Raw genomic sequence first — 26237 nt, 5'->3', positions numbered from 1 at the left:
AAATAACAGCAGAGCAGCTTTTCATTTGAGGGAGAAAAATCCTAAACTCTTCCTTACAGAGAACCCCCCCATGGATGAGCTCAGCCTCTGGATGAACATTTGCACACCATATATGGTCCCAGAGGCTCCCTCAGACATCCTATACCATAGCTGTAGAGGCATGTGTAGAATTTGTCCTCCAGCTCATCGGGTGTGCTGCATGAGAAATGCATTCAGCCAGAATAGGTGCATTAGTAACAGAGAAAACTCCCTCACCCCCAAAAATGAAACACTCAGTGGTGGCTCATTATGCCAAAATGGGGCAGCTGGAACTTTTCAGGTGGAGAATGAGCTGAGCTGAGGGTGGAATGGGCCTTAGCTCACTGAAGGAGCTGCTGCCTTTGCAAGGGACAAACATGAGTAGTTTTGATTTTGTCCTGTTTCACTGGTTCTTCCTTGACCTCAGAGAATTCTTCCCTGTGAGGGTGGTGAGGCCCTGGCACAGGTTGCCCAGAGCAGCTGTGGCTGCCCCATCCCTGGAAGTGTTCCAGGCCAGGTTGGATGGGGCTCTGAGCAGGCTGGTGGAGTGGAAGGTGTCCCTGCCCATAGCAGGGGTTGGTTGGAACGAGGTGAGCTTAAAGGTCCCTTCCAACCCAAACCATTCTGTGACTCTGAGTTACAAGTGAGCTCTAAGTCTTGTCTAGCACCACCTGATTACTGAAGATGATCTATTCTTCCTGGGAATAGCAGGATACCATCCCCACTTTGGCTGGTCTCATCTGTGATAAAGGGGCACCAGTGCCCCACTCTGCCAGGCCCACAGGAGTCCTGCTCCATCCTGTATGAGTTCTCTGTATTGATAACAACAAAACTCCTACTCTTTTCCTCCAGGCACTCACTGAGGAGGTATTGAGGCATATCAATGACTGTGATCCTATGATTAACACAATTGCTATCAGTGCTATTCTCGTGCTTACAGTTGTAATTTTTCACCTGAACAGAGATTCAAGTGTACTTGGGGTTGGAATAGAAATTTATGCTGTCAAGAGCTACTCCTTCAGCCCAATAAGTGTGTTCTTCAGCTTGTGGATTAAGTGCAGTGTGAAAAGAGAATTGAGTATGTTTTGCTCCTCTCAGCAAAATGAGAGTTCACAAGTTAAGCAGCATTTATCTGCATCCATGAATTGTAATTTTTTAAAACATTTTGATTACATTGGCATGTGAGCCTAGTGCTGGAGAAAGCTGCCTGAGTGAACTTTCTAACTCATGTAATTTGTAGCATTAGAGATTATTCTGACTGGATCCTTCTTAAACAAAACATCTGATAGTCAATCAGGAATGCTGCCCTAATAAAGATAGGATTAGAATTAAATGCAAAGTGACAGGGGGACAATAATCAGCAAGTAAGAAGTTCTTGTTTCTTTCACTCTTCAGACTGGTGTACATTTCAAAGCGAGAGATTTTCATTCTGTGCTTCCCAAAGAGAGGCCATGGCAGTGCCTTGCACTTCCCAGCTTCTGCCTAGAAGCTGCTGGAGAAGCCTCATCTTCATCGTTTCCTGCTCTTTCCACACACCTCTGTCATCCCTTAACATTTGTGTCCTTTCTTACCTGGGCAGGTGCAGTGGACAGAATTGATCAGGTCACACACAGTTAGCAGCCTGTCACTTACGTGAAAGCTGAAAATCTGGGTACAGTTTTGGCCTGGACAGTGAGCCTGAGCTCATTTATGCCACTAGAACAGTCCATTTGTGTTAACCCTGTTACAATCTGCCCACAGCCTGGTGCAAAACAGCAATAAACAAATTAACCCAATAAAGTGACAATTTGTGAAAATGAATTGTTTTTTCTTCATTTCTTTCGAATACGTCAAGAATTTAATCTAAACTAACAGGACCATATTCCAAAATTCAGGATTGGACCTCTATTATAACAACTGCAAAACTATAGCTTGTAATGTTCTTCCAAAAATAGGACTAAAAGAGACATCTTCATTTGTCAGTTTAAAAGTGTTCTGAGGAATTGAGAAGAAACAGAAGTCTTAAGAGTAATCTCATGTAAAGGCACTATCAGTCAACATCCTTGGTCTAATTTATATAACATAACAAAGCCCCAGCCTAAACTCCTATTAGTAAAAATCTTTAGCCTAATGTATATAACAAAACAATATTTTAGGCCTAAACCTCTATAGTAGTCAAAGGAATGACTTGCCTTTAAAAGAAATAAATAACCAGGCTTGCAACAATATTTTGATGTTTAAAATAAAGTTTGAAAATCCAATTACCAACTGCAATAGAAACCATTATTAAAAAGACCAGCCCAGACATGCCCCTAAAACGGAATAAAAAAATCATTTGAGCAGTAAGGAAATGGTGAAAACTTTCATCAGGGAAACAACATTGATGTAAATTTGTCAGAGCCAGCAACATTTTTGAAACAACCCCCTGACTTTCTGCAGCTCTTAGCTGTAAAGAGGAACATTCACAAGCCTGAATGTTTTCACTGGCTGGCCCTGTCCAGGAGGAAATACTCCTCCTGGACCCTCCTTGCACACCCTCGTGTCAATACATGGATTAATGAGGAATATGGCAAGACGGTTTTACCAATTTCTGTCAGCCATTTGGCCACAGCTCCATAAATTTCATCGAGGATAAGGACCACCACGAGGTTAAGGATGACGGCAGTGGCAGTCACAGTCACTCGAACGTTGGACCTGGTTGTCTCGTTTGTGCTGAAGGACAAGGCTGCTGCTGTAGTGATTCGGTACACGATGACACCAAACACTGCTGAAAACGTCAGCATAATCTGCAAACAAATGAACCCAGGAATTAGTTCAGCTTGGAAACAGAAGCTTTGGCTGGGAGGCTGGGTGTGTTCCACAAATTGGCATCATAGGGTTATTTCTTAGAGCAAGGTGATAATATGCAGGTAATCGAATTAAAAGGCAACAATTCAAAGCTCTCCAACAAACAGGGACATAAATAAGAAAGCAGATGCACGACTCCAAAGTGGCACAACAATTCAACTGGCACAAGATGCTCAGAGGGCTGGAGCACCTCTCCTGTGAAGACAGCCTGAGCGAGTTGGTATTGTTCACTCTGGAGAAGAGAAGGCTCCAGGGAGATCTTATACCACTTTTCAGTACCTAAAGGAGGCTTATAAAAAAGAGGGAAAGTGACTTTTTACATGGGCAGGTAGTGGTAGGAAAAGGGAGGATGGTTTTAAACCAAAAGAGGAGATTTTTGGTTAGATATGAGGAAGAAATTGTTCCCTGTGAGGTTGATGAGGCCCAGGCACAGGTTGCCCAGAGCAGCTGTGGCTGTCCCATCCCTGGAAGTGTCCAAGGCCAGGTTGGACGGGGTCCTGAGTGCCCTGAACCAATGAGTGGCATCCCTGCCCATGGCAGGGAGTTAGAATTAGTTAATCTTTAAGGTCCCTTTCAACCCAAACCAGTCTGTGATTCTTTTATACTGATTCCATGAATTCCTGAAGATGGGCATGTCTGTTCTGATTAAAGCTACATATTTCATGCATGCCGTGAAATTTGGGCAGTTTGGGTTCAAAAGCAGGAATTAAGCAAGTTCTTTTATCTGGTTCAGATGGCTTGGACTGGAGGGCCTGTATTTATGTGCAGTCAGGTAAATAGGCTTTACTGGCTCAAACAGCTTCACCTGTGCTCAGCAGAAGTGCCAACTTGCAAACTAAAAAATAAGAAGTTTCCCCTGCTATTATTCCTTTAAGGCTGACCTAAGCAGGGTTATTAGGGCTTCACTTTTCATTTGTGTCCCAGAAATCACTTGGTATCCCTGGCATCCTTTGTGGGCTGGCTTTGACCCATGAGATGAGGAAAGTCAACCCTGCTACTTAAGGTCAAGTTCCCACAAGAAGAATTTGAATTTCACAGGGTTGTGGTATTCTGGTTTCAAGAAAAAAAAAAAAAATCTATACCAATCCACAATGAAAAAAATCAATAAAACAACAATAAAAAAATAGCAAATTTTCATCGTTACAGCACAAAAGGGGGACAAGGTACATTTTTCCCTTTCATTTTTGCCTTTGGCAAGAATTCCAGTGTACATTCGTTATTTTAGGTAAAACATCTTGAGATCCTCAGATGAAAGAGACTACCTCCATGTGAAAGATTAGACTATTGCAATTATTTCAATGGGCCTAGGGGCCCCGATTGACAACATGGTTTTAAGGAAATTTAACAGTTCGTTTTAATGATGCAGCAATAGTTTATTGAATTCCTGTGTGCAGAGGAAGGTTGTTGCATGAAAAGGAACTATTGCAAAAGAACCACAACAAGAATCAGAGTTAAATTATTAAAGGTTGAAGGTAAAAACTGGGCACGTTTTGCTTTTATGAAGACCTAGTAAACACACTAAAAATTAGTTATTTGTAGAAACTCCTGGAGATTTCAGATGAAATTGTCAAATATGTTTTGTCAGCAAATAGTAATAACATGTTAGACCTAGTAAAACTTCTAATTTTTACTTTTTAAAGAACTGTTTCATTAATTTTAAATGAAAGGGTGAATGATAAAAGCCTGAGCCTGAAACAGTTTAAATGAAATCTCTTCAAATGGCATACAACATTATTTCCTTTGGTTTCATAATTTTCATTGTGTCAAGGAAACATTTCTAGTTTTTATATCTATTTTTCTTTTGACTTACCTGCCAAACATACAGACAAAAAGATCACATTCATGCTGAACTACCTTGCTGTGACAGAAGGGGTGCAGGAACACAAGGACCATCACTTTTTTCTCACTTCCCCATTACAATCACTACAGCAGAGAGTAAAATCCCCAAAAAAGGAAGAAAACAAAACAGCCTCACCTGGTATTAATTTACTTCACCTTCCACCTCTACAGTCACCTTAATCTCTTTTATTTTTCTTAATCTGAGTCACAGATTCCTTCTTCTTAATCACCTTCCTAATACTCTTTTCCTGTTTCTTCTCCCTGCAGATTTCTTAGCAATTTTTTCACTATGGTGGTGGACAAGGAAAACCAGCAAATTAAAGTTGGATGCCTCATTCTGGAGATGATGAGATCCCTGGGCCTCCACAGACACCTCTCTCCATCAAAAATTCCCACTTAGGAATGATATCTTAACAGTACAGGAAGAAGAGTCAAGGATAGCCCTCGCTAAACAGAGAGAGACGAAATTTCAGATCATGAAAATTCAATAGCAAATTCTTAAACCTGACCAAAGGAGTTTAGAGATCCCTTGCCCTGAGGAATATTACTGGAGGATGAGAGAGTAGCAGCCTTTTCAATCCATGCAGTGCCATAGCAAGGTATACAAAGTTACTGAAAAAAATATGTTTTATTTGTTTAAAGAACAAAAATATTTGCTTTGCAAAAGCACCAGGGCTTCAGAAACTCTCAGTTGCTCAGCTGTTTTTAAACATCTGCTTAGACACAGATGGAAAAACACTCCTTTAGGAGTCTTCATTATCTGTGCATCCAGCAAGAAGAGAAAATTGAGGAGAGCCTGTAGGACTGCACAGTGACTGTGAGCATAGTTCTCACTCCCCAGACAGTCACTGAGGGGGAATGGTTCCTGTATCTTCACAGCATTTCTCTCATTCCTGAAAATACCTCTTCTGCCCAAATTCCCGATCAGGCGGCCACCATTTGTGCAGCTGCCCACTTTGGGGTTTGTTGTCATTGCCAACATTCCCTCTGGCCATTCTTCCCCCCTGTTATGGCAGTTTCTTCCCTGAATGTCTGAACTAGTCCATCCAGGAACGAACTGCTTAGAAACAGATGTGAAAATTGGCTGCAGAAAAGGTCACCTACTGAGCCTGGTATGAATGAAGACAAACAGGAAAGCAAACTAGATCTGAGAAGGAAGCTATAAAACCCCGTGGGCTAGGCTGCTACCTCCATCCAAGTAGGATAACAATTTCATGTCCAAATAGTTGTCTGGCTCCCCAGTACAGCTATTCTAGAGTCAAGTATTACACCATGTGAGTGAGAATAGGGTGGAAGAGGCTAAACTCTTCTGCCATGACTCAAATTGATTTTCTTCCATCCTCTGACTGAGCCAAACAAAGAAAAGCCCCAGTGATGCATTGCTCCATGCCACCCAGCTCTCTTCCAACACTACCAGCGTTTTCATCACCAACTCAGAAATCTCTGCCACCACAGGTGCCTTCTAAACGTGGACTTTATAAACTGTGACACCTTGTTGTTAATCACACTCAAGCAAAACTTGTAGTTGCCCAGCTGAGCCCAGATCTCCTGCTTTCATTGATCTTACTCTGCAAAAATAAGACTTGTGAACTTCTGTCCTAAAATCCCTGCAAAATGCATAGCTTAAATTAAACTTGGATCTTCTGCCCCCTCTGCAGTCCAGTGAGGCTTTGTGTACAGAAAAAGGACTGTGCCCAGATTTCAAAGCATCCATAAATGCGTGAATTAATCCTTGGAATTACTTGGTGACGTAAGACTGGGCAAGAGAAGGAAAGCAAATGTTTTTTTCAACTGGCATTTTGAACAAAAAAACCAGCATGCCTAACTTAATAAAGACAGAGGAAAAGCCAGAAAGAAAGGAAAAGATCACAACACAATTCTTGAAAGAGGATTTACAAAAGTGAAGTACACACAGGAAGTACAGAAATTAAGGGAAAAAATTAAAAAAGAGAAAAGATTTTGCACTAAAAAAACCATTACCAGTTTCAAGAATCATCAGGGAAAGTATGGGATATGAAGCTGGGGGAAGGAGGGACAGAACAAAACAACACCATTCTATAGTGATGTAAACCTTCATGGAAAACACCTATAGATTTGGGCTGCCAGACCCTTTTGGCCTGGAAAAGGTAGCATTAAAAATTCAACAACTGCTTCTGCAGCACTAGAAATGGCCATGCACTTGTGTGCAGCTCTGTATCTGAGTCATGTATCCCTGCACACACACACACATAAATTCAAGATTTCATTACTTATTTTGTACTTAGTCCTTACAGTTAAAATAACTAATCTGTGTGAATAATAATAAGTGAAGTTAACCAGACCAACAAGGTTTTCTCAGTATGATTCTATTTCACAGACTGACAACAAGACTTCAGTCTGGTGTTTCCAACTCCTGTTTAATTAATCTAGAAGGAAAAAGGGAAACATCCCGTACAGTAAAGAGCAGATTGCAATATTCATGTAGGATAGCAGAGCGTGCTCTCCCTCATCAAGAGCTGGCTTGAATTTCATGCATGGCTTGCAAGTTGTCTCCTGTAGGTACTTACATATAAATAATGCTCAAAATACTGCCAAAAAAAAAAAAAACCCAAAACATTGTGGCCACTTTGCCAGATGGTGAAAGTCAGCCTAGTTCCACTAGTCATGAACAGAAGTTGAAGAATTTGAGCTCCATATTCTACATCTCACAAACTGTAGGTAATAACCCTTGATAAATCTCTTGGAGATGTTACAGTAAGCAGGGAGGGTAATACCTAGGCTATGAGTCAGGAAAGCACTTTAAGCTCGTGCTTAGGGGAGATTTAAACATGTGGTGAAAGTCAAGAGCATGTGTAAGCACCTTGTCTGCAAAGGAATGACTTGTAAAAGCTAAATCAGGGCTGTGTGCTTAGTCAGACTCAGTGTGCTCTGCTCTAAATGAAGTCATGACTGATGACACCTAGAAGTTCTGTCCAAAAAGTAAATACTTGGTATGGCCTCAGGATGGTAAACTCACTCAAAATGCTGCAAGTACGTCCATATGTGACACACCTAATATGTACAGAAAATTTAATATGCAGTGCATACTGAATATGTCATGCATACATCTTCGAAATTATATAAACATACCTATAAGGGTGTAGGCATTAACTTCAATGTGAGCATTTGATTGTCAGCAAAAGAAATGAAATCTTCACAGGACATCTGGTGCAGTATATGCAAATTTGAGTAAATCAGCAATACACTTAAAATAATTTAGGCCCCAAGTGAGTCTCCCATGTTAGATGCTGCAATGGTGTAAACAGGCCTATTTCATTGCCATTTCATAGTGGGTGTAGATATGAATACAAGCTTCCAGTCAGGAATTGCTGTAACCAGAAGGATAATGGGATCCTTTACAATGTCATTTAGGGTTTGTTATCCAGGTTTTCCTATTGCTGTTTACGAAGTCCAGCAGATTCTTGATGTGTTTGTGATTTGCTGGAAATTTGACTAGGACAGTGGTGTCCCCACTTTACAGACTGACCTGCACACCTGATTCTTGTTCCCCAGGGAGGACTGTGTACCATGATCTTCCTCAACTACTGTACAGTCCATCCCTGAATGTGTCTTGGATAAATATTTCTCGGCAACTGATTTATTTCACTGGGATATCTCCTGTTCTGAGGCTCAACCTTTCCAAACATCACCATGACCAACATATGCAATACTGTGCTTACCACTAAATATCAGTGTTATCCCTTCATTGGATGACAGAGATGGAGCAGAAGCCCTGGGGGAGAGGCAGAATTTGTGTAAGGAGCTGCTGGCATTACAGCAACTCAGCCCTTCCACAAGCAGCCTTTGGGAAAAGAGAATAAAGCTGGAGGCAGGCATTGAGCTCCATGAACCTCCCTAGTATTTCTCCCAAGCTGACCTTACCTTCAGATTTTTAACATATTTCAGAACATCAGTTCAAGGGTTTCCCTCTAGATGCTCATGGCAAAGTTTCTCACACCTAATAAATGAGCAGAAATGCAGCTTATGTTACCATAAATAAAATCAGTCCGAAGTTTGCTGCATATCCAGGCATGCGGTCACTCCACGTCAGCTTCTCCTTTTCATTCTGTAGGCAAAACACATAAACAAAGTAACAGGCATGACAGAACTGTACACCAGGAAATATTAGAATTAATAAGATTTGTTATTGAGAACCATTCTCAACTCCCATGCTGTGATTTTGAAATATATTATGCTATTTAGAACACTGATATTTTAAAGTAGATTTTAATTGAAATAAAAGAGGGTAAGAGTAAATAAGACATGTCGAAAATGTCTGCAAAAATCAGAAAATATCCTATGCAACTCTGATTTTAGTATTTGAAAGCATGTATTCAACTCTTACTAAAGTTCAAATCAGGAGAAATCCCTGAGATTGACCTTAATTTAGATTCAGGCAAAGCAAGATTCAAGCATTTATTCTGAATTGCTTCTTGTAAAACTACAGAAGAACAGTGCTTGAGACAGAAATCATGATAAGAATGCTGACTACCATTGAACCCAGATTTTTTGTCTAATAGTCACAAGCACCAAATGTGACCCCTCAGATAATTCTTGCAAGAGACCTCCCAGTCCTTCTCCTGGTACTCGTTTTATAGCAGAGGGAAATTACAAAAGCAAGGCCCATCTGATCTCTGCTGCCAACCTTGTTTTCTTCGTGCATAAACAGCATCTCCCTCTTCCCTGCATAATTTAAAGCAACTGTGATCAGTGAAATCCAGTATGCTTTTCCCCTCCCCACACAAACTCAACTCCAGCCCCAGCCGCACGTACATCTAAAGACATTTGAAGATGGATTTAAGTGAGAAATATGATTCCCTCCTCTCAAAATAGGTTTCTTAAAATAATAATAAGGTCACTGCTTTGTTTAAGTTAAACTAAAACTGTGTAATCAAATTAACTAAGGACACAAAGCCAGCTGCTGTTTGTATTTCTGTGAAGCACCATTGCTGCCCCGTGGATCAGTACTACCCTTACACTGGAGTTAGCCCAGAGTTATTCTGAATTTAGACAAATTTAAATCAGATTAGAACTCAGGTCAAAGGTTTCCAATAAACCATTTCTAAAGCACAATTGTCCTCAGACAAACATAAAAATCTGGGAGCATTGTGCCTTTGTAAGAAGTTCTCCCAAAGCAGAACTAGGATTGCAGTATATAAGAGCAGAAATGCAGCCGTGGATTTTTTAACCAGGACGTGGAATTAGACCTAGGACACAATCCTGTCTACACATCCATTGCCATGGTGGTGGTGCCTCAGACGCTGTGGGAAGGAGCAGTCCCTCTTGTGACCTTGCCTCCGTCGAGACAGTCCTGGCAGCACTGGGGCACAGCAAACCCAACCAGAAGCACCAACAGTTTGGCCCAGTGTGTGCAGCACATAAATACTCTTTACAGGACTTTGTGTTCATACACAAAGTCCAGCATTAAGCTGGAAGGCCACTTGAAAAAGCATTCCTGTGAATGCACAGATGCATTTCATTGCATTTTGGCTGTTAGCAATTCTACAGGACGTAAAGATGTTCTGAGGGATTATACTCTCAAAAGGCCTGAAAGATACCACATTTTACAGTTTCACTAGGGGCTGTATGGGGCTGTGGCTGGTGTGGGGCTGTGCTTTGTACTTGTGCTGAACACAGGGCTGATAACAGAGAGATGGGTTTGTTATTGCTGAGCTGAGCTTACACAGACCCAAGGCCTTTTCTGCTTTTTTGCTGCCACACTGCTGAAGGAATTTAGGAGGAGACACAGCCAGGACAGGTGAACCCAACTGACCAAAGAGACATTCCCGATCATCTGACATCATGATCAGTGTATAAAGTGGAGGGGGAAAGAGCAGGAAGGGGGACATGTTTGCAGTGATGGCATTTGCCTTCCTGAGTAACTGTTGCGTGTGATGGGGCCCTGTTCTCCTGGGGATGGCTGAACACCTGCCCAACCATGGCAAGCAGGGAATTAATTCCTTGTTTTGCTTTGCTATGAAGCTGCCTTTATCCCAACCAGGGATTTTCACCCTTTTACCCTTCCCATTCTCCCCCGATCCTGCTGTTTGGGGAGGGAGTGAGTGGCTGCTGGCTGGGGTTACACCAGGATGGTCAGCAGGCCATCTTCTCAGCTTGCCCTTCCATGCACATGCTTCCTTGAACCTTACTTTTCCATGAGTTTGCCACGGTCTGTAGCACTCAGCCAAAGGGAGATCTGTACAGCGTGAGGAGTTGCTAAGCCAACATGAGAAGAAAGGAAATGCTGGAGGAAGTAACTGAGTTACTCAGCATACATGGCCAAAAACAAATTTGGACATTTAACTCAATATCCCAGAGCTCCCAGTCAATCCCAGAAGTCTCAGCTTCTCCTAGTCCCTCCCAGAGCTCCCAGTCCATCTCTGTTTTTCCCAGTTCATCCTCATCCATCCCAGAGCTCTCAGTCCATCCTGGCAGTGGAAAGCTACCTTCTGTTGTTGCGATCAGAGACAGGACTCGAGGAAACAGGATGAAGCTGAGTCAGGGAAGGTTTAGGGTGGCTATCAGGAAAAGGTTCTGCCCCCAGAGCGTGGTCAGGTGCTGAACAGGTTCCCTGAGGAATAGTCATGGCCCCAAGGCTGCGAGAGCTCCAGGAGCATTTGGACAATGCTCTCAGGCACAGAGTGGGATTGTGCAGAGCCAGGAGCTGAACTGGATGATCCTCTATCTGGAGCAGCCCAAAAAGTGTAAGCATTTATTGACGTAACAAAATGAAATTGATCATCTGAAGAACAATCTCAGTGACAGATATGTTACACTGGGGAGTATTCCCCAAGATGAACTGTGTTACAGGGGAATATTTATATGCAGACAGAAAACCTCACAGTAGAAATTGATTGGTTTTGTGCCAAAGGCAAACTGAAAGATTTGCTTTAAAAATCTTACTTTCATTTTCTTTCAATGCAATGATGGATTTGCAATGCTAGTGGAGGAAAAAGCAGATTTTGGTCTGTGTGCAGTGATGTGTTCCTGTTTTAATGTTTAATGGTGTGTTGAATATGTTCCTTGAAGAGATACAATTCTTTTCCTATTAAAAAATAAAAAATGAAATTAAAAAAATCAAAAAAGAAAGAAAAATAAAATTAAACCGCTTTCTATATGTTCTGGATGGTTTATTTCCATATGAGTTACATAACATGGCAAAGACCCGGCTCTGCAGCCTCAGGTGAGTGGGCCTCTGAGCTGTGGAAACCTGGAAGTACCCTGCACTTGGACAGCACCAGGCAGCTTTTGAAAACACTTCTACATTTCTCTGTGAATTAAACCACAGCCACTTTGCTCAGATCTCAAGTATTTAAGTCATTTATTGATATTTTCCCTCAAGACAACACCTCCTCCAAGCAGGTGTTTCTAACCATAGCAATGCCAGCTCAACCTGCACTTGGGGAGCACAGCAAGAGATTTTCTGTCTTTTCCATCCTGCTTTGTAGCTCCAGTGCTGAAATTCGGGCTCTTCGCTGTGGTTGCACCTGGGCAATCCCAATGATTTCACTGGACTTGCACAGAGTTGTAGTAATCGACTGGAATTTAGTAAAAGATGTTCAGAGAAGAACAAAATCCAGGACCCCTCTCTAAGGTCTTACACTGCTAGCAACAAAAAAAAGCTGCAGTATTATATTTCCAATCACAAAATCCAGAAATTCATCCCTAAGTATGCCCAGGAACCTTCAAACAAGTAATTGCCGTTTTTATAACTGCACATTTCTTAGCAGATTTCTACTTTAATTTTTACTTCAATACAAAAGCTTTCATTTGTGTAAAAACTGCACTGTCCAAATGAGCATCTAGAAATATGAATTGTGGTATCAAATACAGCTCTTCTATACTTGTGTGACACCCAAAACATTGCCTGTGCACTGCAGGCTCAAGGCATGAAATGAGCTGCTTCTGAAAAACGGGGTCCCTATAATTTTGCTTTGGCTTTGAAATAAGTTTAAGACAAGGAGAAGAGGATCCTTTGGAGCTATTTGGAAATTATGAGCCAAAAAAAGCCTGCAGAATGGGCAGTTTTGGAAAACAATCAATTCCAGGGTGATGACACAAAAAGAGGCACAATCAAGGACCATCAGCATTGCTGGGCTCTTGCAGTGGCCACAGTGGTCATTACAATTGAGAAACTTTGGCCAAGTTCATGGGATTCTTTCAGCCTGTATTTGAGACTCAAAATTTTTGAGGGCTTGTATTAGCCCTCAGACATCTGTGAGGAAACAAGAAACTGCTGCCGTGCTGGGTATCTGCAATGTCTGTACCTACCCCGTCTGAATTTAGAAGTTCTACCTTCACGCTCCCACAGAAGCTGAAAGAAAGAGCTTTTGGTTTAAAACCCATTAAAAGAGAGAACTTCATTTTCTGTTCTTCTCACTCAAGCAGCAATGGCATTTTAACAGTAAATGTGGTTGTGTTTTGTGAGCAATGTTCTGTCTCAGGACTGCACATGGAAAACAAACTGCCAAGACTCATTTGGAGACAGATGAAGGACTGCAAAACCTTTAATTAAAAATTTTTGCTGTCTTTGAAACATGCAGAATAGCACAGACACACCATTAGCTTTCAGTGGAGCTTAGTAGACAGACTCTAAATCTAAATTGTGGAAGCAATGCAGAATAGAGAGCTGTGAGAAGTGTGTGCAAGGCTTAGTACTGGAATTGTGGAAATTAATGGATTTTAAGGCTAAGCAATGTTATTTTTAACCACCCAGTCTTAGTCTCTTTTGTAACCACAGAACCTCCTTGAGATGATTTTTGCTATAAGGATAATAAATGTGATTCAACTATTTTTTTTTTTAGAAAAAACCTCTAATCACAGCTTGAGCATTTCTGTGATGAACAGTCAGTCACAAGCCTTATTAGGTCATTCCAATTGCTAATTACCTTAGCTGTTGAAAATGTATGGCTTATTTCCAAGCTGAATTTGCCTATCTGCACCCTCCAGCCGTGGCATTTAGCTGCAAATTTGTCACTTAAGAGGATCTACTGGCAGACTTTTGAGGTTTGGCTGTGGGTTCTTATGAACTGTGATCAGGCCACCTCTTGGCTTTTAAGCTGGCTGAGACCACTCCCTCAGAGCGGGAACAATCAGCCAAGCCCACAGCTGTGTTTCTTCTCCTGTAATGGGGCTGGAAGTAAATCTCCCACAGGCTACAGCCCTGACACAGGCAACTGACTTGGCCCTTCACATGTCAGGGCTCATAAAAGCATGAATAGCCAAGTCTCTGTGCCTCAGGAGACTCAGAAATATCTCATGTTGTGGTGGGTTTGGGTTGTGCTTCCAGCCATGGAGCCTGGCAGGAAAGAGGATACCAGCCTCAACTCTGTCAGGGGAGGTGCTGGCAGAATGGAGGGAAGGATCCGTGAGTCCAAGTGCTTTCTACTCTTATGAGTCTTACCGCTACATTCTGAAATTCCTAATGGAAAATAAAAAGGCCCAGAGAAGCTGTGGCTGCCCATGCCTGGAAGTGCTCAAGGCCAGGTTGGATGGGGCTCTGAGCAGCCTGAGATAGTGGAAGGTGTCCCTGCCCATAGCAGGGGCTTGGAACTTCGTTGGTCTTTAAGATGCCTTCCAACCCAGGCTGTTCCATGATTCTGTGACATATGCACAGCATTTGACACACATACATATACACACACATATCAAATGTATGTGTATGTATGTCACATGCATGCCTGAGTACCTTGATAAAAACTTGCAGTAGATTCATGGAAATATTTCAAGCTGTTTCCTTCACACAGTAATAATGACAAAGGCTGGAGGTCTGCTCTCACTGTAGTTTAAATCTGTAAAGCCAGACTTGGTTAAATTAATACACTGTAGTTTACTCAGGAATAAAAATTGTTCCTTTGCTGCAGTTAAAGCTTCTTCAGTCACTGAGACTCAATGCATTGTGGCATATTGCAATCTTTATTGTGTAAGTGGCATTAAGGTGCTTAGACTTTATATCACTGTTTAATATCAAGTGCTTGGTATTTACATATGGTTCAAGTGAAAACTGGCAGCACTTAGTCTTTTACAATGACAGTTTAACATATGGCTTTACAAGTATGAATTATTTATGCCAACTTGAAGCCATTCAGAATATTACCAGGAAAACACTATAATTTGTACAAACAATAGGGTTACATCTGTAGTCATAAATATTCATTGTTTGTCAATGCTCTTTGTAGATGATTAATAAATCATAATGAGGCTGATCCTGAGAAGGAAAAGGGCCAGCTGTACAAATACATCTGGTGGGATTTCCAAAGCCCCTGACTGACAGTGGTACTCAGGCCTGCCATAGTAGAGAAGGTGGTACTGGAATGTCACAAGTTCAGCTCAGGGCGTGAAGGGACACCCTGCCACCTACTCAGCTTTTGTTTTTTTAGTGTATCTCCTGAAAAATCTCAAAGAATGTAATAAAATACCACATGTGGCTTTTAAATACTCTTAAATAAATATAGTCAAGCATAAGGAAGGCAGATTCTGAGCCAGACATGTGCCTACTTTACTTTGCACGATTAAATCAATTTAATATGCTTTGATACTGACTGGACATGTAACTGTGAGGGAGAAAAAGGTGAGTTTCAAAGAGTGGCTTTAGAAAAAAATTGATTTCATTGTCCTGGAGTTCACTGGGTTTCCAACCTCCACTTTGTACCCTGAAATCCAGACCACCACTATTGTGATAGTCAACCTGGTTCCACACTTTCTCACGTAAACTGTGAACATCTGATGGAGAAGTTAATGGAATAATAAACACCACCCATTTTAAAACAATCTATCAAGCATAATTTTTTAAAAAAATTACCTTTTAGTAGTTCCCATAATTCAGCACCATTTAAATTACTGGAAATGACTTAATTTAAGAGTTTCTCTCTGTAAATTATTTTAAGCATCGGACTAACAGCTCTGTGTGAGTCCATTGGTTATACAAGCAGATGCCAACTACTTGAAGTATCCCTTCTTAAAATATATAAAAGTCCAAAATTATGTTATCTTTTATAACTGCAAGTGTATTTGTCTCAGGTAGATAACAGTTTACCTGAATTTTATCTTTAAAATCACTTGTTCAATCTCATTATACACTTTAACATAAGCAATTTGGGCCCACTGGAACTAAGGCAGTTGGCAATTTTGCAATTTGCAAAGCACAAATTACAATTCTCTGAATTAAATTCAACTGAGCTTATGACTTCAGTTCTGGAAGAGATGCATTTAGTGCTAGACTCTGAGGAAAGATGTCCTTTCCATGTTCCCTTGAAGCTTGTCTGGCCTAGTTTTGTGTCGGCATCCTAGCTGGAAGAATCTAGACTGAACATCTTGCTGCTGTGAAATCATCACAGAATTCCTAGTGAAGCAAAATCTCTAAGGCTTTGGCACTGCACACTTATAGCATGATTCTCCATTGTCTTACACCATGTGAAGCCATTTATCCCCACACAAAGTGGGAGACAAAGACATGCAACACATTATCAGCTTCCTTGGGTTGCAATTTCAAATTTAGTTTACACAAACTGTGAATGATCACACCAGCACCAGAGGAGAGCACAGTGGTGTAAGTTTTAGCAATGTTTTTAAGCTGGTAATGAAAAGCTTGAGAAGCAGAGAAAGGATTAAAAGGGGGATGTGGCTATGCAAAATTCTTTCCCTGGCTCCAGAGCATTTACTACCAGCTGTAAAGTATTAATTAAGTTTGTATTGTAACATTTGAATTTGCTATAAAATTTGAAACGCAGTTGCAGAATACAATCTACAGAGGCAAACTTTTGCCAGTAACAGAGAGATGACGTGCAGAAAAGAGTTCTGGATAAACAGCAAAGGAAGACTGGAAGGATGGGAAAGGATACAAGAGAAAGGGGCCTTCAGCTCTCTCCATTTTGCTCCAAAAAAGACTCATTTTGGAGTTCCGAGAGTCCTGCCCGTGCTTTCTCTGTCACTGGCACTGCCTCTTGCTCTGAGCCCACGTCCAGGGAAAGTATTTTGTTTGGCTAATCATGGAGAAAGTCTATCATAAGTAAACATCCATAACAAGCACCCTTGTACCTTCCCACACACCCAGCCTGCCCCCAAAACCCAACAAGAGTGGAGGAGTATGGAATAGTAATTAAGAGGTGTCAGTAAAACACTAGAAGACAAAGTGGCAGACTCTATTAATAGAGTTGGAAGAGTAATGAAATACACACATTTTGGTGCTATGAGCACTATCTTCAGACTTTTGAGAGCTGTGATTTCAGGGAATTACAAACATGAATGTTTGCCTCAATTCTCATTTTTCAAAAATGTAAATTCCAATCTAAATTTATTTTTGTAAATTTTATATAGATAGAAAAATAGATAGATAGATAGATAGAGATATATATACACACATTTCTGACGATATAAAATTGGCAGTGACTTCCTCATGAATCACAGAACCATTCAGGTTGGAAAAGACCTCTGAGATGAGCAAGTCCAAGCTTTGACCAAACACCATCTTGTCAACTAAACCAGAGCACTGAGTGCCACTGGACTGAGTCCAGTCTTTCCTTAAACACCTCCAGGGATGATGCCTCCACTGCCTCTCTGGGCAGTCCATTCCAATGTCTAATCACCCTCTGTGAAGAAATTCTTCCTGACGTCCAACCTGAACTTCCCCTGGTCCATAGCAATCTAATTGCAAATCCTTTCCAATTTCCAAACAGGGAGATGATAACTACTCTTACACTGGGCTGAATTAGGTAATATTTATTCCAGTTGTATATATGTGCTAAAACTGTGTAGGAAACAGCTCTCCAGGCGGTTAGTTCCTACCAGCATCCCAGATCATTTGCCTTATTTTTTTCTTTCTGAAGAAACAGTTGTGTTGGCAACTGGCAGTAAAATGAAGATCTATTGAAAGTTGCTTTGAAAAGCCTTAGCTGGATTTATTACAAAGCAAGTTGGCAAAATGGGAAACAGTAGGCTTCACATTTCATTTTCTTAAAAATGTTTCTCTGTGTCTTTCCTACTATTAACAAAAAAAAAAGGTGGAGTATGTCTATCAACAAAACAAATGTCTGTAATCCCAAACCAAAAAAGTGGTGGAAGTCGTGGCAAGATGTACGTGAAACTGTGAGGTGTTATCTCCTCAGAGATCACTGTTTATCCTACATTTAACATAGCAACAACTCTCCAGGCCATGTCAATTGGATTTGCAGAGGAGACTAAATTAGGAAAGGTTGTGAATAGTGAAGGCAGCAGAGATTAAATACCAGGCTGTTGAGAAGGCAGAAATGCAGGCGTGAAATAGAATGAGATTCAAGGAGGACAAATTAAGGCTGATCCAACAAGGAGCATAATTTGAAACAGCAATAATGCTCAGCAAAGTAAAAAGTGATATCAAATATCCTTGGAGAGCAGTGAGTTACTGTGTGAAAACCAAACCTGGAGAGGATAGAAAAGGTGGTAATTTATACTTGGATCAACCTCAGAGGTAGTGAAGAGATGAATGTTTTAAAGCATGCACAACCTGCATGGGTGTAAATTTAAAATACATGTAGAATATGGAGAGAACTGGGGAGAGGTATGCACAAAATCAGCCTTCTAATGCATTGGAAATTCCAAAAACTCTGCCTTCACCTCTAGCAAGGGATAAGCTCGTGTTTCTCCCAGTTGTTTATACATGGTAGAGAGCAAGTAGAGTATGGGCACATATATTCCAGTGGATGAGCACAGACCTGAGCTGACACTGCCCAGGTTATTAATAGAATTACAGAAAGGATCACAAAGATGCCTGGATGTGAGGAGCATATACTGAAAGGATCTCTGGGAGGAGCCATAAGTCAAATAGTGTGATTTGTGATGCTCTACCTCCCCCCGGAGACTTGCTCCAAGTCTTCATACCAAGCTAAAGAATTTCAGCACTTCTAGTGTCATCACAGAAAACAGTGATATGGAATCTTGCATTTAAGCCCTCTCTTACAATCAAATTACAGCTTGCAGTGTGAAGTCCTCAATGCAGTATTTCCTCAAAGTTCCCAAAGATATGCAGATGGATACTCTCATTTGCTACAGTTCTTTGCACCCGACTGCTGGAAGACTTTCAAGGTTGACTCTATCCAAGGGAAAATTGTAGGGGTTTGTTGGATATCCTCTGTTGGCACAAATCTGAACTAAAAGTTTCTATTATATAGAATGGCCTGGATTGGAAGACACCTTAAAGATCACCTCATTCCAATCCCCTGCCATGGGCAAGGACACCTTCCACTGTCCCAGGTTGCTCAGAGTGCCATCCAGCCTGGCCTTCAACACTTCCAGGCATGGGGCAGCCACAGCTTCTCTGGGCAACCTGTGCCAGGGCCTCAGCAGCCTCACAGGGAACAATTTCTTCCTAATATCCAATCTAAACCTGCTCTCTGCCAGTGTGAAGCCATTCCCCCTTATCCTGTGCCTCCAGGCCCTTGTAGTGTAGCTGTGTAGGACAGTCAGTCTCTGAACTTTACATCAGCCATGACTAAATGGGAGGAAAGGCAGTGCCAGGACAAAGAGAACTTTTGTAAGGACCTCCCACTCGTGTTTATTCTACATGAATGGCCTCTTTCAAAAAGGAAAAGGTATGTTTGTTTTTCACCTTTGATAGAATGTGGTCACTGGTACAGCTGCAGAGACAAGGGATGGAGGAAGAAAGATCTTTGGAATCTGAGGAATTGCTGAGGAATTCTCCATTACTTTGAAATCAAGGCCATCTGCTTTTCTATAATTTTTTGGTTTAGTTTGATAATTCTTATGGATTTGTTGAAGGATTCATTCAGTGACATTCTATAACTTGGGTAATAGAGGAAAGCAGGTCATATCAAAATTAAAGAAAAAAAGTATTTTGAAAGAAACTTATGTAAAGAAAATAGAAAAACAGTCTTCATCTCTGTTGCTGATATGGGTAAAAAGCAACTAGGGGGTTAAAATACCAACAAGAAATTTAGGCTGGACATAAAAAAAAACCCTTGGAACAGTAAATCCTTTGATCCTTCAAACAGATATAGGTAACACCTGGGAAAAGCTCCATAAGAAGGCCATGGTATCTTCATTACTGAAGATTTTTAAGAACAGCTTGAAGAAATGCCTGGCAAATATGACACTGGGTATAACTGGTCCTGCTTTGGAGCACAGTGCAGGAACTGGATGTACCCTTCTAAGCTTAATTCCTGCATTTTATTTTCTGTAATGCCTATGACATTAATGGCCTGAAAACCATTTAAATTACTGTGAACTCTATCTATTTCTTTCTCCTGTTCAGAAAAGTATGAAATGCTGATAAATCTCATGTATTTTCCTCAAATCACCAGCAAGAGAAATAAAAAATTTAAGTAGTTCAAGCCAACAGTTACTGGTAGGACATGAGCAGATGTGTGGTGACATATAAATGATTCCCTCATCATGTATCCACTCACTTAACTCCTGTGATCAAATACAACTATCTTACACCACTTCAGGGGCCACTGAAAACATGTTCGTTATTAGATGAAAGAGGGTATTTAATATACGATGACTATCTCACAGAAATCCATTCCCCAGAATATAACCAGGAAACTTGGATGTCCCAGACCAATGGCTTCATGGCAGCCAACACCTTGGCACAAAGTCAAGGAGTTAAAGAGTCAACAACTCACAAAGGTATTTTTCACTTGTCCAGAGTAGGGCAAATCAATGGAGCTGCCAGCCTTTGCATTGCCATTGGAATATTCTGTCTTCCCATGACAAAAGTAGCAAACCCAACAGAGACCCATATCCTTGAACTGCAGCTGGGAAGTGTGACATCCTGAGTCAACAGACCTGTTGCCCTTGACACAAAAACACAGAACAAGAAGAGGTGACCTGCAGACCTTACAGACAAGCAAATGTGCCTTCCAATAAGCCAAAATCCTAAATCAGTTACCAAAGACCTCGTGCCACTCGGTATCGGGGCCAAAATTGGTGCTAACCCTACAAAGTCTTACAGCCAAAACACCACTCTAACAACAGGATTGCTCAGATCCCTCAGAGCTCCATGTTCTAAACACAATCCTGAATATCCAGAGGTTCAGGCTTACTGATATTGACCCAACAATCCATCCAAATCAGCAGCTCACAAAATATTACTATCTGGCAATGGCTGCGGGAATAAAGGAAATGTCTGATGTCTCAGACATCAGCTCCTGCATCTCCCATTGCCTAAAATGCATCAGTTCTCATGTCTGTAGAAGTGCCCAACAACCTATAGGATTATAACAGAACTATGATTATCTATTCATGGGAATAATAAGATGGAATCATTCCTTCAGAGACAAAGAAATTTCATTTATGTCCAAATAAGACTGAACATATTAGCAACAGATTAACCATCTGGAATCTTTTAAATAATTCAACTAAATGTGCAATGTTATTAAGAAAAGATGTGTGTTTTTTCTATTGGGATTTATGTCTAATACTTATTTCCCCACAGATGAGCTTCATCAGGCAGCCAGGAGGAACGGCCAAAAGAAAACAGTTTGCTTATTTGCTCAAGAAATGAACTATTTGCTCTGTATTTTGAAGGAGGTGAAAACTAACACTGTGATAGTCCTGCCAGGCATGGCCTGTGTGTGCTTGGTCAGCTGAACCCTGAGATCTGGTTTACAAAGATCTGGAAGTGATGCAACACTAGCAGGTTCAAATGAGACTTGACAGGTCAGTACACTTAAACACTCCAAATTCCCAAGTCCAAATTTCCAGCATTGCACTTTGGGGCCTTCAAAGGTCCACCAAGGAATTTCAGCTCCTATTTTCTTTACTACTATCCCATGACATGGAACCTGTCATATCTAAGGGAGATGCTCTTCAGAGAAACTTCACAAAAACCCCCCACATCCACCTGTTTCTCTTTTCCTGAATTATCCCATTGCCAGTACCCCCACGGATGCCAGGTGGCTTTTTTTCATGAAAACAAGCTGTTCAGAGAGGCTATTCTGTATGGATTGCCAGCCTTTGAATCCAGAATGTCCTCTGGAGACAAGGAGTGGGTGGGATATTTCCCCAATGACCACAAAAGAAGCTCTGTCACAATTTCTAGCCTTGTGAATTTCATCTTCTCTAGAAATAACCCGGACATCATAAGGCCCCTTTGTCACAGAACTTCTGGAGTGCACATTTTTCCATTCTTGCCTTATTCTTCAGCAAGACAGATACTTTCTTTGTGCTGCTTCCCACCAGAAATCTTCTCTGGAGTGAGGAACAGGCATCTGTCCATTGGTGCCCCACGGAAAATCTATGGATGATTTTGTCTACATCATTCCTCTCTTAGCATTCCTCTTCTAGAATCCCACATGGACCTGCTGGAGCCAGTCCAGAGCAGGGACACCAAGGGGATTAGAGGGATGGAGCAGCTCTGCTGGGAGGAAAGGCTGAGGGAACTGGGATTGTTCAGCCTGGAGAAGGGAAGGATTTGGGGTGACTTCATTGTGGCCTTGCAGTGCCTGAAGAGAGCCCACAAGAAAGATGGAGAGAGACTCTTGACAAGGGCCTGGAGTGACAGGAATAGGGGCAATGGCTTCACACTGACAGAGAGCAGGTTTAGAATGGATATTGGGAAGAAATTGTTGCCTGTGAGGGTGGGGAGGCCCTGGCACAGGTTGCCCAGAGAAGCTGTGGCTGCCCCATCCCTGGCAGTGTCCAAGGCCAGGCTGGATGGGGCTCTGAGCACCCTGGGATAGTGGAAGGTGTCCCTGCAGGGGGCCAGAACGAGGTGAGGTTTAAAGTCCCTTCCTACCCAGGCTGTCCTGTGATTCTGATTTCTCCATACACCATATGGGGCTTCACCTTAAAGAATCTCCAGCACAGAACTCATTCATATGAAATCCTATTTCATTTGAAGACATTGGCCATTCTTTCTCTTGGCAAAAGTCTCTGTCTTTGCTCCCTCTTTTGTGCAGTCTTCCAGTTCTACCCAGAGAACCACAGAATCCCTGGTTCCACTACAATACACTGAAATTCTGCTCCTATTTTGGTCTCACTGCTTCTCTTCACATGTTTATGTTTTTCACCTGCTCCCTGTTCAAACTTTCATCTTTGACTGGAATGTCTCCTTGATGGAGATGGTATTTTGGCATAGAGTTCTGTAAAATATTCTGTTTATTTTCAAAATGTCTGTTAGAGTGACTCTTACTGATGGTAGCAAATCTGTTCCTTTTATCCTTCTGTAACCTGTGAGATCATAAGTATCAGTATAATGAAGAAAATGGACCAAAGAGTCCTTCTCAATCTAAAAAAAAGAGTCAATAGGTCTGTCATGAACAGGTGGCAATGAAAAGTTAGTTTTCATAGGCATTTCAGCAAGATAAGAAGGGCAATAAATGATTTTTTTTTTTCCTCTCTGATGAAAGTTTCATTGCATTTCACAAAAAGGAAAAAACAGAAGGAGGGAGATATGTCCCAAATTAGGATGGAAAGCTAAAGTGTTTGTTTTCAAAAATGTTTTTAATTACTGTGAACCAAATGTTTTACGTCAACAACTTATAATATTTTGGTTTGATTTCCTCTAATTTTAAAACCCCTCTAACATAAATTCCATTTTGAAATAAGAAGTAATTTAAAAACAACAGTTGGAAACTCCTCACTCTATAAAAATTGAACTGAGATATTTTATTAAAATCAAAACATCTTCTACTAAAAAAATAACAGCGGCAAACTATTTTAGTGGAGGGGAGTTTCAATGTATGGGGGAAACATACTGAGCAAAAATTCAGCATTTGCAAATAGAGACATATTTTATCAGAAAATCTTTTTTAACTTTTATCTGAATAGAAAAGTAATCTCTGCACCACCACAGTGTATTGTCCATATTTGTATAGGGAAGCTTGGGAGAAAACCAGCAGAAAGTCTACTTCATGCAATAGTAATAAAACACGAAGAATTATGGTTTTATAATAACTATATTAATAAGAAACATCTTGTCAAATTAGAGGAGCCATAGAATCATAGAATGGTTTGGGTTGGAAGGGACCTTAAAGATCAGCCAGTTCCAACCTCCTACTATAGGCAGGGATACCTTCTGCTATCCCAGGTTGCTCAGAGCCCCGTCCAACCTGGCCTTGAGCATTTCCAGGGATGGGCCTGTCATTACAATTAAATTCCAACCTATAGCCCTGTTTTGAGAGAACTCCTGCATTTAACTCCAGTTGTTTTATATTTGTAGCTGCTTCATGCACAGCTTAATAATTTAGCAGTCAATCTGTTAATGCAAGTTGAATTGAGCTCAGAGAGTCCTGAACATTCAGTAGCTCACCTAAGATAAAGCTGGTTTAATTTCCACTCAAATCCTTTACCTGCAGGAATACACCATGCTGTTTTATAAGCGGATATGCAGAAAACTCCATCGTGTTGCTCCATCATATTCCTCCCCATGTGTTACAATCCAGAAAAGCACAAAGGCATGGCAAGTCCTCTGGCTGGTTCTTTCAGTTTCTTGCATCCTTGGTATCAGATCCTGTTCTGCTACTGCCTGTGAGATTTGAACTCCTCTTGGATTCCCCCCACACAGGAGGTTCCCTGCTATATAGACAGATAGCCATGGAATAATACCACTCATCTGAAAGCAGGGCTTTAATTTTTATTTTTTCTGTTTTCAGAGTTTGCAAAATCTGCAGCCTAAAGTAACAATTAACCCTCTGGAGAACCTCTGCTGCAGATCTCCTATGCATCACAGTAATTGATACATTTCCTGACCTTTGGAAAAGAGTGCTGTGAACTATGATGTCATACCTCAGCTGAAGCAAAGCTTCAGGCCGTGCTTCATGGTTTGGTAACACTTGTATTAATAAAGAAATGTACCCTATGTCTAATGCTTGACATAGGAAAGGTGTAGAGTCAGCAAAATGTTAATTTTAATAGTAATAATAATTTTTACAGTATCAGCTAGTTGCACATCAATCTGCCTAATCGTCCCATTTCTCAACTGTACTACATTTGTTTCTGCTTCTTCCACACAGAACTGTGTAAAAGCTGAGTCCTAGGGCACGAGCCAGAGTCTTGGGCTGGTTAACACCCATGCAGAGGTGTTTGCTTTAGCAAAGAAACACACAAAGTGCTCAGGCACAGTTCTCACAGCAGCACCACATCCTGAGGAAAAGGTGAGAAGGGATAGACAGGGATAAGAGGTGTGTGGCCTCATAAAAACATGAGCATGACAAAGAAATTGAAGGAGAATGAAGCAAGTGCTAGGCAGCCACCTTTGAGATCACAGACTCACAGCATCCTTAGGGCAGGAGGGAACCTCTGGAAATCATCCAGTCCAACCCCCCTGCCCAGAGAAGATGCTGCTGCCCCAGCCCTGGAAGTGTTCAAGGCCAGGCTGGATGGGGCTCTGAGCAAGCTGGACTGGTGGAAGGTGTCCCTGCCCTTGACAGGGACATTGGAACTGGTTGATCTTTAAGGTCCCTTCCAACCCAGGCCATTCTATGATTCTGTGTTATCTAAAAATAATTTAATAAAATAACATGATGCTTCTTAGCTATTCACATGACTTCAAGAAACAGGGTTTTTGAAAAGTATTAGACGTTCTGAGGTACATAATAAAACTTCATAGAACTGGGAATTTATTGGTGGATTTTGAAGATGTTGAATGTTCACGGAAAGATTAGAATATGCTTTGGGTCTCATGTTGCTGCTGACCCAGCAGCCCATTCCACCACAACATCTTTAACAACGTGTGGGTCACAGGAATGGTACAGGTGACTTAGTGCTGTCATGTCCAATACACTCCTCTCTTCCTTTAAGACTTGAACCTGGGCTATGACTTTACAGAGTCCTGGGAACAGAGCCAGGTCACTGGAGTTCTTCCTTTCAACCCAAGGTCTGGAACAGAAAGCTCATTTTGTGAGTGTGTTTCATTGCTGTACTGGTGTTACTACATTTCAACTTGATTTTGTGTGTGTGTTTCAGATGACACTTTTAAAAGGCTTCTTGAGGAAAGACTGAGCCTGACCTAAGGAGGTGGCCACCAATGAGATGAACTGCTGGGAGACTTGGAGGTCCCTTGTGCTTTAGGAATACAGGTGAAGGAAATACAGCTGTCACCTCAAATCAGAGCTGTAGAGCAGTGAAATTTTCATTCCAGCTTCTTTCTCTCAGCCTGCATTCACAAACTTGGGCAAAGCAGAAGTTAACTCACAGACTGATGGAACTTTAGCTCCTTAGACTTGAAGTTCAATACCCAGATAACCACATACTCCCCTGAACTATGGACAGTGGGAAAAGACCTCCAACACTTTTCCACATGTGTGCCAAAGGTCAATACCATGCTTCTAAATACACCTGAATTTGTTCTAAATATGTTCACCCTTTCTACTTTAATAAAGGGAAGTAGCACAGAAGAAATTAAAATTATTCTCTAATGTTTCTTTCATGCTGAAAAAAACCTGGGCCATGCATTCTCTCTTTTCCCTATCTTTCTTACATTTTGCCAAAAACTGCTTTCAAAATCCTTATCTTTGTGACTGCAAGAGCCAACTAGTCTAAGGAAAGCACCTAAAATTGGTTTACATTTTCTTTGTGGATACCAAATGAGAATAGAAAAT

At 41.2% G+C, this 26237-nt stretch overlaps 1 protein-coding gene across 1 annotated transcript in view; it reads right to left on the bottom strand.

Annotated features, from left to right (window-relative positions):
- ANO2 (anoctamin 2) overlaps positions 1 to 26237 on the bottom strand; it is a 148935-nt gene that overhangs the window by 30921 nt on the left and 91777 nt on the right. Inside the window, exons 15-16 of the mRNA XM_017740601.1 lie at positions 8693 to 8767; positions 2582 to 2783 (exon numbers count right to left, since the gene is read on the bottom strand). Coding sequence (XP_017596090.1) covers positions 2582 to 2783; positions 8693 to 8767 — 277 coding nt within the window. The remainder of the gene's footprint in view (positions 1 to 2581; positions 2784 to 8692; positions 8768 to 26237) is intronic.

This window comes from Corvus brachyrhynchos, unplaced genomic scaffold, assembly GCF_000691975.1.
Source record: "Corvus brachyrhynchos isolate BGI_N302 unplaced genomic scaffold, ASM69197v1 scaffold317, whole genome shotgun sequence".
Taxonomy (NCBI): Eukaryota; Metazoa; Chordata; class Aves; order Passeriformes; family Corvidae; genus Corvus; species Corvus brachyrhynchos.
Note: the sequence above shows the minus strand (reverse complement) of the source record. Positions and strands in the feature narration are given on the sequence as shown.